The sequence below is a fragment of the Zonotrichia albicollis genome, chromosome 4, assembly GCF_047830755.1.
Source record: "Zonotrichia albicollis isolate bZonAlb1 chromosome 4, bZonAlb1.hap1, whole genome shotgun sequence".
Taxonomy (NCBI): domain Eukaryota; kingdom Metazoa; phylum Chordata; class Aves; order Passeriformes; family Passerellidae; genus Zonotrichia; species Zonotrichia albicollis.
Genome location: NC_133822.1, coordinates 38,234,556 through 38,251,232, shown reverse-complemented (window position 1 = coordinate 38,251,232; position 16,677 = coordinate 38,234,556). Strand labels below are relative to the sequence as shown.

The 16,677-nt window shown below is 36.3% G+C and overlaps 1 protein-coding gene across 9 annotated transcripts in view; it reads right to left on the bottom strand.

Annotated features, from left to right (window-relative positions):
- The window catches only part of ANKS1B (ankyrin repeat and sterile alpha motif domain containing 1B), a 406,891-nt gene that overhangs the window by 205,133 nt on the left and 185,081 nt on the right, over positions 1 to 16,677 (bottom strand). For all 9 annotated transcript variants that reach the window (XM_026798001.2, XM_026797993.2, XM_026798014.2 and 6 more), the window contains exons 13-14: positions 7,108 to 7,688; positions 5,154 to 5,226 (exon numbers count right to left, since the gene is read on the bottom strand). In XM_026798001.2, the coding sequence (XP_026653802.2) occupies positions 5,154 to 5,226; positions 7,108 to 7,688 (654 nt within the window). The remainder of the gene's footprint in view (positions 1 to 5,153; positions 5,227 to 7,107; positions 7,689 to 16,677) is intronic.

Sequence of the window (16,677 nt, the reverse complement as noted above, 5' to 3'; positions counted from 1 at the left end):
CAAGAACAAATATATTCTTCACTGCTTCCCTGGACACCAACAGATATTTAAAAGCTCTATCTAATTCTATTTTTGAGATCTCAAAGCAACTGGTTTTGAAATACAAGCCAAAAGTTCCTCTCTTCTTCCCTGCTTCTATATGACTGTACTACTATTATATATGGTATATATGATAAAGTACCTACAATGTAAATTTTGTTGTAATATTCAATTAATTCTTGCTTTCCTCATTACCTCTTCAGTTATTTCTTCTCTGTTCCTTGTTATTCTACCACTAGCATGCAAACAGCTAAGATACCTTGCAAACTGACCCATGACTTTCTCTAGTCACTTCTTTAATCTTGTTTTAAATCATCCCAGGGACAAGACCTATGTTCAAGTTGCCTTATTTAAGATTATGATTTTTGTTCTTGCCAAATGGTTCTCATTTTAAATTTCTCTCAGGAGAGAGAAGAGCTACATTTAGGGTGTTATCTGACTGATGCTAGACTTGGACATTATCTTGAATCTACAACTTCTTTATTCACTGCCACAGAGCCTGATAAGAACATTTGATTTGCTAGGATAATTCTTAGCAAAATAATTTTTAGCATTATTATTCTTAGCATTATTATTCTTTATCCTATGGTAATGATTGGTGGAATCCTTTGTGATTTGGAAAAATTTGACTTTTTGAAGAAACCCATAAGCCACAATTTAAGTGCCAGGTGTTGTAGATGTTTCCACAACACCTAGAGTAGAAGATCAGTAGCCAGCAGCACCTTTCATTTCCTCTGGGTACCAGGGATTTTTTATTCCTTGCGCTAGTGTTTGGGGTTTTTTTTCAGTTATCAAGAGTTGTTCTTACTTGTTTCCTGGTCAGCAATCCTGCTTTTAATTAGTCAGAGGACATCAACAGTCATCTTCCTCTCTGTAGTTTTAAGTTTGCTCCTCCAGTACCTGTTCTGTTACCAAATGGAAAGCTCTGCTTTAATTTTTTTGTTCCTGAATGCACGCTGGGGATGAAATCCTCATGAGCATACTCAGTTTTGAATCTCTCCTTTTACTGCTCCTCTAATTGCTTCTTAAGAAATTCCCTGGAGATCCAAGTGAAGTCTTTCCAGATACCACCAGTAGGAAAATATAGGCCAAAGTTCTGGCAAGTCTATTCAAGAATTTCATCACAAGATGTCATCATTGTCTAATTTTAAATAAAGCTATTTAATTATGAGGATGCAAGATATTTCCTCTCAAATATTTTCCACTAAGAATGAGATACTATGTAGTACAAAAAGCTCTTTATGACTGATCTAGTATCTGTGCTTCAATTTCACATATTTTTGTTTTTATTAGCAGTTCATGAAAACACTGAAGTATAATATGAAGTACAGGACTAAGCAAACACTAAAATGAAGGATTCCAGCGGAAGCTACGTTTACTCTTCAGTATTACCAGGAATTTTGTTACTTGCTAAAAAGTTATTAGACAAGTGAAATTGCTTGAATACAGCGCTCAATGATCCAGATGCTTACAGTTCAACAGCAGAAGTTTCTTTGATTTACACACTCTGAACATTAAAAATATTATTTTTAAGCTTTACAGATAAGCTTTTTCCACATACATTCAAGTAAAAACTAAAATCCCTCATATTTATACATAAACTGATGAAGTATTTCAAAATTATATTATGTGATACCATACTACTGAATTTTTATTCCTAAGCATAGGCCAGATCGTCACCTTTGATTGTGCTATGTTTAAGGAGAAGCCTGCTAGCAGTGAGAAGTAAGAACTCCTTATTTCTTCCTAGATAATCTATTACTTGGTTATTACTTACCCAATAAAAAATAATGTACTTGAAGTCTAACATTATAGTAAATCAAGGCGACCCCTGTTACAGGGAGAAATGATGCATCTGACTCTATTGATATTAGAAGGCTAATTAATTACTTTATTATATTATTCTATACTATATTACACTATATTATACTGCATTTAAACTGAAAGTGCACAAGCACTCAACTCAACAAAATCTTGTGACTGTCTACTGACCAACAGTCTGAACACGCACTTGGCCCTGACAGGCCAAGGAAACAAAACACTACCACTCTGGGTAAACAATCTCCATATTGCATTCTACTTTGGCACACCACACTTGCAGCAAATGAGATCAGAATTGTTGTGATCATTCTTTTCTCTGCTTCTCTCATTGCCTCTCTCAGGTTCAAAGAATGTGAATCCCACATAACATGTTTGATGCACGCAATTCATTTGATTCAACAATAGTTCCCTTTGCTTTGCTGCCTAAATTGTGTTAGACTAAATCTGGAAATGGCCAAAAGGAATGAAAAGTGGAAGACATACATGTGAAGCTGCATATATTCAGGTTTATAGTAGAAAGACATGTCGTTATTGCAAGCTGCACGTAAAGCAAAACTGATAAAATTTAAGGAAAGATAGCTGTATTTTGATTGACCATAGCTTAATGTCTTAATTAAGAGCAAAGTCAAATTATCATCCTAAACTAGATAAAGACTGTGAAGAAGTTGACAGGAAAGAAAAAAAAATATTTGTGTTCAGAAAGCTGCACACTGAATAGAAAGTAAGTAAGGACTCAATGTCCACTCTGGGTAAAGAAGCAAAGAGTAGATCTTCTGCCATCTGCAAGGGTTGAAAACCCAAATGCCATATTTCTATGTCAAGAAAAATAAAGTTTGCAGTAGAAGTGCAAAATGGCTGATGACAAGATTTGTAAGGTATTTTCTGATCTTAAAAAAGTAAAAAATGAAAAGCAGTAGTCAGTCATGGGAACAACAGATAGAGTAGTATTAACACATGACCAAAATATGGAAATTTTCAGACATATACTGTTGCTATTGTCTCCCTTTCATGGCTTTTACTTGCTCTGCAGCTTCTTACCCTACACCCAATTTTGCCTTTGGTGCCTGTGTGCTGCTGTGGGAAGCTGTCCCTGGCTGGATGCCAGGTGCTCAGCAAGCCACTCCATCACTGCCCTGAGCAGGACAGGGCACAGGAGAGAATAAGACAGAAAAAAAACCCTTGGGTCAAGATAAAGGCAGTTTAATACAACAAAAGAAAAGGTCTGTGTGAAACCAAAGGAAAACAACAGATTTATTCTCTACTTCCTATTAGGAGGTGATATCCAGCCTCCCTCTCCTTTTCCTTAGCTTTTGTTGCTGTACAGACCTGAACGGTGTGGTGTTGCAGTGCGTTGTAATAGCCTCTTTTAAAAACTTCCGGGTCCCTTCCCCGGGTGTCAATACCCCTCTTCCCCTTCCCCCCCTCGCCCCCTGCTGGGCTGTCAATCAGTTTTAACATTCCAGCAAGGCATCTTGTGGTTCTTCACTTTCAAAGGATGCCCCTCAGGCCCAGAGGTCATTGGCCTGTCTAGGTGTCATCCTCCCATGAGACCCGCCCCTCCCACCTGGTTGGTGGCTCACCTTCCCCTTTCCTCCCCCTCCCCTGGGAGCTTAAAAAGGTGAATCAGACCATGCAGTCGCTGTTCTGTTGGAGCTGTTGCCAAGATTCAGACCTGTGTGACCATGGAATAAAGCTCTGGATATTAAACCCTCCAGCAGAATCCATCTCCTTTTCCTCCTCACCATTCGCCCGAAGCCTTCTTCCTGAGGTAAACGGAGTTCCTAACAAGCCTGGACTTGTTCAGCTGCCCAGCTGCAATCACCAGCAAGCTAAAGGTGTCTCTGGGGTGATACACCACAGCTGCCGCCTTTGGCCCAGCAGCAAGGGTCAGACTGGCCCAGGCACAATCTACCTGGTAATATTGGGATTCATATTCCAATAGTGTGGAACATTCCTTTGCAGCTTGAGTCAGCTGTCTTGGATATGTTCTCTCCCAAGGTCTTGCCCACCCTCTTCCCACTGGCAAGGGGGGAATGTTGGAGAGGCAACCTTGGTGCTGGGTAAGCACCGGGCTGTTTGACAGGTGAACACCTTTCTAGGTACCCATGCAAAGAACTGTGAAGGCTGCTGTGGGAAAGGTAACTCCATCTCCAGCAGACCCAGTACAATTACTATGATAAAATATAAGACACAGAAAACCCTGAATTATTTATCACATCTTCAGAAATTATTCACTGTTTTCTAATGTGGAGTTTGTCTGTGGACAGTTCTGTTTTCCAATGTTGCAAGTTGCACAACGAACAGACTGCCAGAACATGCCTAGCATTTATCATTATATTGCCTCTTACTCTTTTCAGAAAAAAAATAAGCTGTTTGCTTGTTTTATCTGCAATTATATTTGCATTCAAATCAGTTATTTTCTCTTTATCCTAGATCCCTTTTCACTGCAAGCTACTTTTAAAATAGCTGTGTCAATTATATTTAATTGATAAGACACAGTTTCATCCTGTATATATGTAATGTTCCATGAAATGGACAGTTGTTCAAATATATCCTTTTCCCAATTTTAAGCGATAAGGTACATAACATCCTGCCCTATATATAAACCCAATGCAATTTTTAGCAAGGATGTACCAGTACAGCTGAGTAACACAGCTTTGCCTCAGGACTAAATTATTTGGACATGCAAGTCAGTTTTCCCTCCATGAGTTACAGAGAAGACATAATAAAATGCTTTCAAAATTCTTATCAGCACAGTTGCACAGGTTTATGCTGACAGACCAACAGACTAAGCATGACTTAGGGTTCTTAGTAGCAGAGGTTTTCAAATTTTCCCATCATTGCTAACACCAGTCACTGTCTGTCAGCAACATTTTCATCCCTGTGACAAATATTTCTTCAAAGCAGCATTATATAATACAATACTTTAAAAAGTGTCAGCACTTAATGGATTATATATACAAGAGTTCCATCATTCCAAACAAAACCTCATCTGAAAAAGATTATAAAATACCCCCCTAGAAGAAAGGCTTCAATACAAAGACATTAATGGAGTACTTTTTCTGGTAAGATTTCAAAACAACATTAATGACTCCAATATGCTATTTAAAGCAACAGCTCCAGGACACTGGGCCTAATGCATCTCTAACAGTAAACAACACAGAATCTGTTCATGGTTATTCAAATATCTACAAATTATTTCAACACAGTGGGTTACTTAGCAATGTCTTATCCACAGTTTCCCTATGGACAATTACGTCAAAATTAAACAATAGCTACTTGTTTTTCCTTACTTGTAGTGTGATCTTTCATCTCCCCCAGTCCAGTATTAATTCCAGCATCTATTGAACTCATGATTTTATCAATCTACAAAAGAGAGAACAGTGAAACAATTGTGGGATCCCATCTTCAGTATTTTACTTTAGTTTTTCATGCATAGATTTATGGCATTATTACCCTCATTAGGAAAAAAAGAATCAAAAATGCATAAATGAAAGGTAGACAATTAATTTGATCTCCACTTTGATTTGAAGATTGCAATTTGATTTGCAATTTTGTATATTAGTAAAAACTAAGGCTTGGGACTAGTATTTCTTTTTCCATGGTAGAGTTCCTTACATACTGATGACTCTCATCATCTAGGTATGACCAGCAGTGGTTTATTTAAGCAGGATTATTAATGAATTAAAAAAATATCTTGTATGTTCCAAAGTATTTGAAATACACACAATTAGATCATTTGTTCAATTCATATTTCCAGAGAATTTCCAAGCCCTCTTTTCTTTCCATTTGCCCCAAGGGCAGTAAATAAGTATGAAACATAGTTGTGTCCCCACATACCACAGAACAACATTCTCTGGGAAACAACACTGCACTGATCCCAAAACTTACGTGCATCTAAGGCACATTGAACTTACTAGGCCAAAACCACTGAATCTATTTTATGTTCTGTAAGAACAGGACAAACCAAAAAGTGAACCAAAAGGTGGCTGTGGACTGAGAAGATAGACAAAGAGAAACACACTTTACTAAGCTTACTATTAGGACTAGTAGGAAAAGTATGTATTAGTCACTGGTGACAGGAGAAAGTCTGGAAATTATGACAGAATCTGAAGATTAAGCATTCATACTTTATACATAAATATATACATTTATATATGGCACTTTTAAAAGTTTAAGATCAAACCTTGATGACCATGTAGAACGGCAAATCTGTACCTGATTCTAATAAGGATTTTATAATAACATACCCAAGCTGTAAAGATCAAAACTTGATATCCTTAGTACATCTTCACTGAGAGAGTATTTCCCTTACAAAAGTGACTTTAAATGCCCTAACGAATCAGACACTTAGGTTAGCTTGAAACATTTTCCTAGAAAATAATCAAACATAATCAAACTCGGGGTTCTTTCTGAATGCAATAGCACCCTGGAGATAGATGAATTTCCCCACTGTAGTAGTTTTAAAGAGAAATTCTCACTTCTCTGTAGGAGCAGCAAAGATCCAAACATTTCAAACTCTTAATTTACCTCACTGAGATGGGTACTTTTGTGTCTATGAAGAACCATTTACATTCTTGAAATTCAGCACAGGGAAAAAAGTTAAACATACGGTATCTAAAAATTAATTTAAATTGAATTCCAAACCTAAAATAAAATCTCTCATAAGGGCAAGCATGTGCACTACAAATTCAGTGTGGAAATTTCTGTTAGTAGTTCTGAATTCATTGCTGCTATAAGATATTCCCAATTCACACAGCAGCCAGGTATATGCCAAGCATTTTGCACACAGGCTACACACTACTTAGAGGATATGATACATAAGGAATGCCCAATGAACTCTCTATTGCTGCCATTTTCTCCTGGCTCTTGCTAATGGGCACTGCCATAGCAGAAATAATTAGCAAATGTGTAAACAAAAGGCACAGTTACTAAGGATTTTACCAACATTATTACTGTCAGCGGTGAGGGCTTTAGTAGACAATAAATTCAGTGGCACAAAAAGCTGCAGAATTACTTCTGGTTAACTTCATTCACTAGGGAAACAATAGACTTTATTGAGTGGGCAGCATTAGAACAGAAATGCTTTGCATTTTGTGCCAGCTGTTGAACTCCCATGCAGTACACTGTGATATTCACTCTGAAGTTTGCAGTGTGGAATGTTCACTTTTTATTTTGTCTCTGAAACTGAAAACAACAACAGTATCTGCAGAAGACCATAGTACTTAAAAAATGAAAAAAACTTACTTCTTCCCACTCTGATGTGAAGGAAGGTGTTCTCTCTGAATTCCCTTTGGAGCACTGTGGCTTTGGCGTGGGTTCACTCCAATTGCTTCTTGCTTTTTTATCATTTGGTGGATGGGTGATAAGATTAGAATCAGATTTTGAAACATTTTTGCACAAATGCATTTCCAGCAAGGTCTTTGGTAAAGATCGTATTCTGCCCAGCGTGCACGCTCGCTCCACAAATCCCCCAGTGCTAATAACCCATTGTTCACTGACCCTTGGTGCACCAACCAGGGTATGATTTTGTGCTGGTTTATTCTTAGTATGAAATATGGTTCTGTTTACAATTGGTGGCTTTTTTTTCTTAACAGGAGGATCAGAGGTGCTCTCTTTCCGTAGCTGTATCTGCTGCGCTGCGCTCTTGCTCAAAATGCTTTTCTCCAGTGGCCCACTGCACAGGTTTACTTTGCTGTACAGCTGCAGCGGATTTTCAGGTGGGTCACACGCAGGTGATGATCCATGAAGTAAACCTGCAAACTGCTCAGCGGGGTGTCCTTCAGGAAGCTCATTTTCAGTCGATGTTTCACCCTGGCTACGTTGCTCTGAAATGAGAGAGAACCTTGTAAACATAAAAGGGTTTTAAAATACTGCAAACAAAAAAAAAATCCTTATTCCCCTCAAAATTACTTTTTAATGCTGCTGGGTACATTCTTATGTAATGAAACAAAAGACAACTATGCCATGAACTGATTTATTATTCTCTTAAAAAAAAAACCCTAAAAACCTAAAATATGACTATATGACTATTTTATCCTAAAATATCTGCTGGTAGAAGAATAGCCAACGATGCTCAGTGCTATATATAAAACTCCATGAAAAAACAAATTTATAAGATAAAATAGGCCATTGCTATTCCATCAGCTTGATGATGTCTCTTTTAATTTGCTATTGAGCTGAAATGTGCAAAAATTATATAGTTTAGTATGATGAATTAGGTAGGTAGTTTGTAGGTGGCAAAATACATGAAGAATCATTATTGTCACGAGTATTCTTAGTAATTTTTCTTTTTATAGCTTATAATAATAGGGAATTTACACTATGATGCCTTTTTACTGACAGTCTGTAAGGAACAGGTTTGAGTGCTGTTTTTATTTTCAGGAACTTTTGAGAATAGTAATAGTAACCATTGGGAAAAAAGAACACAAAATCAAGTATTTTCAAACACACTTAATATGTAACTTAGCACATACATAAACACAAAAAGCAACCACAGAAAAATGCACTACTTTGGCAAGGTTTAGAGTGGATTATTAAAATTTTATGACTCTTTTTTATGCTTGTTGCTGAAAGACGTAGGAGGGGGGGAAAAATGGAGGTCTGAGGTGCCTCACTTAGTGTTGCTGGGCTTAACATCACTCTATCAACATGGCATTAAGTCAGCATGTTCTACCCAGAATAATTGTGTCCCTACTAATGGTCACATCTCTATAACTACTTCATTAAAGATAAATAAATTCATCTCATTCCTTCTGGAAGTTGTATGTTCTAGATGGACTCTAACTGCAGGACTGTGAGCACAGCAGCAGCTACCACAAGGAATCGAGCATAGCATCATGCATAGCATAATGTGCAAAGATATTGAGCAGTTTTCTCCAATTAACTAAAATATCTGCTGACAAAAAAAACCCCAATCAAATCTCAAAATATCCTTTCTAAAAGAAAGCAGTGCTTGACTTTACAAATGACAGAAGAAAGATTTTGGTGTGTACTTCAAAACTTCATCAACTCTTTTACTAGTCAGCAGCTTAAAAATATAAAATTAAATGTTTTTCTGTATATGATAAAATTCGAAGAAAATACACTTCTCTTCTTGGAGAAACAACCGACTAGCATATACTTCAGACATTTTTGCAACCAAAAAGATGTGAGGTCTTCTGGAGAAAAGTTAAATGCAGGATATGACAGAACTTAAGGGATCAATAAACCTAGAAAAATTTGGTTTAGGGGAAAAATTCAGGGGGAAAGGAGGACATGGGGTATCCTCTCTTTGATTTCTGAAAGTTGCTGATTTATACATATGTCTGCAATTTCGAAGGTGAATTCAAAATGAGGAATAAATTATGCCAATAATTAGTGGCTTTGGTGCTTTTCCTTTACATGAAAAACTCAGTAGCTGAGATTCTGCTCCAGATTAAGACACATCATTTTTCTACATGGGTAGGAAGCATGTTAGCTCCTACCATAGTCAGATATTAGATTAATAAAATGAATGGAACCTATAACTCCCTGTACTCTGTTAACTGGGCTAACTGCCAGTGACTTATGGGAGACAGCATTCAGTTTGTGTCCAGATACCTTCATGATATATCTGTCATGAACTGAATCCTATTTTGATGTTCTAGACAGGTATCTCATAGCTGTGTATTGAACTCATTGAAGAGATAAATATTTTTTTATATTTAAAAATATATTTTAAATATATTTTAATATTTAAATCAGGAGGGAATAAATCAAGAAAAACAAAAGCTTACAGAACCTGGATTGCAAGAAATTCACTACTAGTTTTGCTACATCTATGTTACTAAATAGTACTGGCCAACAGCTATGAGGATCTGAAGGAATTACTAGGCTCATGTCCTTTAAACTAAACTCTCCTTAAGACAGAGCTGGTCCATTCAAATATTTACTGGGAACAGTCTCTTGTCTCAGCTAAAACTTGCACAGTGCTGGGGTACTGTCTAGGTAGGTCTATTTAGTATTGGCCAAAGACTGACAAAACCCAAACAGTTTAAGAGTAGAGACTGCTAAGCATCAGTGGCATCTCATGCCCTGATTTTGCACAACTTATTACTGTAAATGACGTAAGTTCGTTCTTACTGAGAACTCCCATTCCCCTGTGGTCAGTAAATATATATACTGGCTACTAGAAAGTGTGTGTCTCTCTTTCCAGCAGTGCTGCAGTGACAGCACATCAAAACATTAATTCTGGTTGTTTGAGAGTTGATGTGGCAGCAAAGACCCCAAATATATTGTATGAGCCTTTTTCAGCTCATACAATCAGATCTTTCAGATCTTTCACAACCCTTACTGTACTGTGAACACCTAAGTATATATATTCTACTTTAGGTAAAACTTTCATCTTTAAAATACCCACACAAATACTTTAAGGAAGTCAGGAAAACTTAAAACAAAGGTTGCTTGTGCTCCCATTAGTCTTCTTATGTGTTAGCAAGTAGTCTATTCCACTTTTAATAAGCGCACTACTAGTTTTCAAAAATACCCTATTTCATTTAATGTTGAGAATGAAGTTGCTCAATGAAGAATTTCTCAACTTTTCCATAGTATCATAGAACTGTCCAGTTTGGAAAAGGCCTCTAAGATCATAAGTCCAACTGTTAAACCAGCACTGCCTAGTCTACCACCACCACCAAGCCATGTCCCTAAGTGTCACATCTTCACATCTTTTAAATATCTTCAGGGATTTATATTCTCTTTGTTCAATAAGAGTGGTCTTATTGCCTATTTACTGCATTTTTATGACGCCCACTGTCTAAGAAGTTCACAAATATGAACTCACATATCCTTCTAAGGTGAGACTGTAATGTGATATTATGCTAATTTGAAAATGGGAGATAAGGTGCAGGGCTATAATGCTGAAAATGCAAAAATGCTTAGGCATTTGATTTCAGATTCCTCAAGATTTTCTTTGTTCAGAGTATTAAAAATTTTTAGACACAGAATATTTTCAAAGCATGGTTGCTATTCATTTCAGTAGATCACAAAAATCAGACCCCTAATGTGTCAAATTCGTCATTCAAAAACCAAGGAATATGATTAATGGCTACTTGGGTAACCTTTGGTCTGTCTTGACCAGAGTAAAAAAATCCCTGGCAGAGACAGGGAGACTCTTATTAAAGAGACTTTTAATAAGAGACTTTTTATTAATTATGTGGCAAAGAAAGCAAAGATCTTATAGCTATATATTTTTCACTCCATGATTTTGAGCCATGAAAACCACATCTATACTAGGCAACAAAAAAGACTGAGGCTGTTAGGAAAAAAAAATCCATGTGGTCATGACGAATATTAAGGAGCAGGGAGCACTGCATGCTGCACTGCAGCCCTAAAACAGGTTATGCAGAGTGGTGCCATCTGCATCCCTGGACAGTTTCAAGACCTGGTTAGGAAAAGACATGTCTGATTCCATGATGACTGTCCTGCTCCAAAGAGGAAGATGGACTAGAAATCCTCCAGATATCCAAAAGTTTAATGAACCAATTATAATTCTGAATCTTCTGCCTTTTGAACTGATAACTGTTAAGGTTAATGCTCTCTGTATACTGACTTGTATTATTATTCTAGTTTCCTAATGCAGTCAATATTAAATACTTTGATGTTCAGCAAATAAGGAGAGCACAGAGATGGACTATAGCACTGCTCTAAATAGTACAGTAGTCTATCACTCCCTGTCGTGTTCTAAAGAAATCACAGAAGGAAAAAATAAACCATACAACAGATAATCATAAAATAATTTCCTAGAGTATGCTTTTCTTTCTTATTCCAAGTCAGTATTTGTTGACCTAAGACCTGAAATGTTTGTTAGATGTTAAATAAGCTCTTCAAACTGCATCATTATCTAAAAATGCAGATTCATTGTTCATGGGAATATCCAAGACCTCCATCTCAAGAACTTAAAGAATGAAAAGCTTTACACAGGATAATACCACTACTACACCCTTGCTAAAATAGGAAACTTTATAAAAAATTTTAAATCCTTGCTTTTAATAATTTCCCATCTCTGAGATAGATTTTTTTTAATTGCTGCATATTTCTGTCATAAACTTCAAGAAAAATGATACTGAAATCAATATTTCTCCTGAGGCTTAGTAGCAATGCAAAAATGTGGTATTTTATATATTATTTTCTGGTTTTAAACATATAAAAATAATTCTTATTTTGAATATTGCTTTGTATTAAAAAAACCCCATGCTATTAAACCACATATTAATTCTTAATTTTATTTCTTATTATTATTATTTCAACCAACTTAACTGGCACCAAGAATTTATACAAATAATTACATTACATAGGTCTATACTCAGTGAACAGCCATTTAATAATGACAGCTTTTTCTTCTCCCAGACATTTGAGTAAGCTTTATGAGATAGAACTTTAGGAAAGGGGGTGAGGACACAAGAGAACATGAGAAGTTCAAGCTCTTGGACTCAATCCCAGTGGCGAGAAGCATTCAGCTTATAAGCAATTTTTTTTCTTTTTGCAAGTACACTTATTTTTGTAATTAAAAAAAAAAAAAAGCCAACAGAAAGAGATCTTGCTTCCTTACCAGATACTGCTTTTCTTACCACTTTATCTTTTTACTTGTAAATAGTATCATAATATCAAAACATAAACAGATGTCATTTTTACAGAACTTTAGTGTTATTACAAGTGCACGTACAGTTTATCCATCTGAGGATTACTTCTGAAAATCACTGTGATACTGCCATAGCTGTGTTACAAGGAAAACATTTACATTTGGAACTACAAATAAATTCAGTTGTGCCATAATCTCAAAGCCACAGATACATATTGCTATTATCACCAGTTTATATACAACCAAACTGGTATTTAGGCAGCAGATTGCAATTCAATCAGCTATTTATTTTCACAGCGATGCACCCCAGCACAGTTGCTCATGGTACATATATAGAACTCCATGGAATACCATTTCTCACTTTCAGTATTTGAGAGTTATAATTTACAGATGCTTCATCAAACTCAGATAATTTTTCCTGATTCTGACTCCAAGACTGCAGAGCACATTAAGAAAACCAGAAGCATACTGAATACTGTGAGTTTTGCATTCATGTAAAATTGGAAATCGTCTTATTCACATTTGTATCTCAAGAGATTCCATGTTCCTAACTAAAGTACATTCAGGAGAATAACAGCTGTTAATAACACTAATGAAAAGAGCTGTAATAGATAAATTATAATGACAGAGTCAGATCTTTAACAGGCATTGCTGTTGCCATGGCACAATATTTCTAATGTAAAATAAAAATCCACGAGAAAATTGTTCTATAGCTATGGTAACAACTGTATTGTGACATGATTATTCTATTCAGCTTCTGTTTTCATTTGATCCAGAAAGATGTTTTTAGCATCACACTTTGCACATGTGTAATATCTGCCCAAAAATGTATTCTCAACTCCCTTTTCCCCACATTCAGTTGACTGCTAAAACCAACAGTCAGAACTGAGCAATATTTGGAAACTACCCTCTTAAAGAGGGATGGGTAAGCATATTTGCATAGTAAAGATTGCTTTGCAAGCACTAGAATACCCTCAGTAGTGAGGATATCAGCTGTATAGCCAAAGCGTTATAAAAAGGGATGATCAGCAAGAAAAGGTATAAGATCAAGAAAATTCATAGTATTTAAAAACAGAAGTAGCAATACTCAGGAAGTCTTTATTTCACACAGCAAACAACACTGTGCTCTGACCAAGCTACAGCTCTTTGATTGCAGCACTTTGGCTGCAGATATCTTAGATGAGGCAGAACAATATTTTCTCACTCAAGTCAAAGTGATAGCAGGGTACAATGGACCTTGCAAAGGACGGAACAACAAGATTACTAAGGAAGCAGTGAAGATTGTGGGCTTCTACTATCCCCAGCAACAACACAGAAGAGGAGCAATAGTGTCCAGCCAGACTGCAGTTTCTTCTTCTGGTTATTCCCACATCTGGAGAAACCAGCAAAAAGTGGTTGGCAAGGTTGCTGTAGATGGTGTCCAGGCTCTGTGCCCAGGTTCCAACACTGCCAGCTTCTCAAAACCCATTCCCTTAGAAATCACAGCGAGTGTCTCTGTGGGTTGGGAGTTTGCTCTCATAAGCTTCAAAACTGCCAATTCAACCCTTAGCATTGCAGTCTGCACTTGACTCTGTACTGAGGGGTTTTACTGCCTCACTGTCTCTACCTTCATCTTTTCCCTATGACCCATCAGGAAACGAAAAGATGAGAAAGATTTTCAGGAAAAGATATGGAGTTTTCTGAATGTTGCTTGCCAGTATCTAACGAAGAAAAAAAGCTTTGGGTGAGGAAGGATACTAGGCAGTTATTACTGCTAATTCCAACCACATTATAATGCCTAAATATAGTCCTTTCCCAGATTTTCAGCAATAGCAGTGTAATCTGGTACAAACAGAGTTAATTTTAGCTCTTATTGAGCTGTTTTGTCTTTTCTGTACATCTTCAGGTTTTTTTGATACATGTATATTCTGTACTTGAGGAGGACATAAATGTAATTTTCATAATCACATAAAGGGTTAACCTTTTACTGCAAAATTCAACACAGACAAAAATAAAGAGCTGCAGCTGCCACCTCCATAATGCCGTTTCCATGAGGATTTCTTTCTATGTGACTATATAAGGCTTGGTTCCTAGACATCTTAAAGACAGACAGGCTCTCATGAACCATCACATTTTACAGCACAAAATTCTGCCTTATGCCTGCACATCAAAATAAGGATTCTTCAGAAAAATAACATGCTAACATTTTTATGGACTAAACATATCAGACTGATAAAATAATGGTCAACATCCCTCAGGTGAAATGCTGGACAAATTCAACACACATTCAAGCTAAAATTCTGCTGGAATGCTTGTTTAGCAATGCAGCAAAAGCAAAAAGAAATCCTCTCAGTGTGTCTTTAAGTTTTAGTGAATGTTTCATAAGAAATTCTGAGAGGTGAATGGCAATGGATGTAAAATGTAATTCTGCAGAGAGATCACATATAATCACACTGAGAAATTCTGTGGGGATCTCTTTTTTCAGCAGAAAGCAGTTGAGTGGGTTGCGGCTGTGCTCAGAACATGTTAATTTGACAATATAGTATGGCAGGGCAGAGTAATAGGAGAGGAAAACTTGGTACACTTAATAACTAAAATCAGTGCAAAGCAGTATCAGTGTGATAGATGAGCTCTCGTATCCTTTGGTTGAAGACTGTAAAAAAACCCTTTTACATGTTCCACTCCTGGTATTTCACACATCACATGAAAAGAAGGAATGACAAATTCCTCCACCAAGTGGGAACAAAACTTACAACATACAAGGCAAAAGAAACTGTAAGAAACAGTGGATGATTCTCAAAATAATGTTTCTAAAAGGAGACACTGCACAACAATTTTGTTTAAAAGGAATTATTTGCCCTAGCAACAACTCAGTTTCCCCCAGCATGAGACAAGACCAGAAAGCAAAGAAAGTGTATGTTCTGCCATTTGCACTGACCATACATTTCTCTTTTCTAACCTTGATATAGAATATATTTCTGATCAGAGCAGTGTTTTTAAGATATTTCAGCTTGTCTCTTCCCTCATTCCATGCACAAGATCATCTGTGCTCTTTTTCAACTTATGTTTCAAATCCAGAAGGAATGGAATTGGTGCTTTCATAAGAAATAATGTAAAATAAAGGCGCCCTACCCCAGTTTTTTGCTAAATCTGTTAGGTTGTAGGGACAAAAAAGTGTGCAAAAATTAAGAGTGTACAGAAAATATCTCTGGCTGTAGAATGAAATTTCAGTTCTAGATATAGGTACATATACAGTCATGGAAAATTACATTCAGATTTTAAACTCTATGTGGACCATTCATTGAAATTTTATATATTTGCTTACATGTGACAGTATTGAAACTAATCACTAAAAATCATAGTCTTTTAGCAAACTTGCACCTCACCACATTTTGTAGTTATAAATACTGACTGGGGAAAATGAGAGAATAAAACCAAATTAACTGTATTTACTTTCTCCAAATGATTTATTTGGGGGTTTCAAATGTGACAGGATAACCATTTAAATTCTTTTGAAAAGTATTTATGAAACATAAATGATCTTAAAAAACATTGACACATTAATGTGCAAAATAATTTATCTAAGAATAATAACTTTCTAGGTATATTTAATATCTCCAAAAGTTGTTTACTTTTCACAAGTAACTGTATTTACTTTAAAAGGTAGTATTACACACAGGATGCTTAGAAGAAGATGTGAAACAAAGAGCAAATATTCAAGTGGCTAAATGCAGACATAATATGGCCATTTTAGACACTACACGGTATCCCAAGTGATTGCAAAGGCTGACGGGTGTGACACACAACTTGGAAACTTTTGTCTTTCTGGTGAAGCAGCAAGAGGTCAGAAACAGTATTTCTAGTATCCAAGCTGGTCTAGACATCTGGTTTGGCATTAGAATTGTTTCTTAGAGATCAAATGCCAACAGAGAAGGAGTACTGAGGGTAGACGTAGACAATACATCTCAAAGAATCCTTTATAGTAAGAATAAATAATTTAATGTGCACAAATACTCCATTTCAGATGACTTACATACGCTTACTTTAAATAAGAACTGAAAACTTGTTACTATTTTAAATAATGATTATTGATACACCTACCAAAATAGCCATCAAGTTAAGAGTCCAGAACACCTGAGTGCCACAGAGCATGAAAGGCTGGCTGACACCAAGTCAGTTCCAAAATACCGGATTATGATATTTTGGAAACATATGTGGATTTGGAACATGAAATTAAC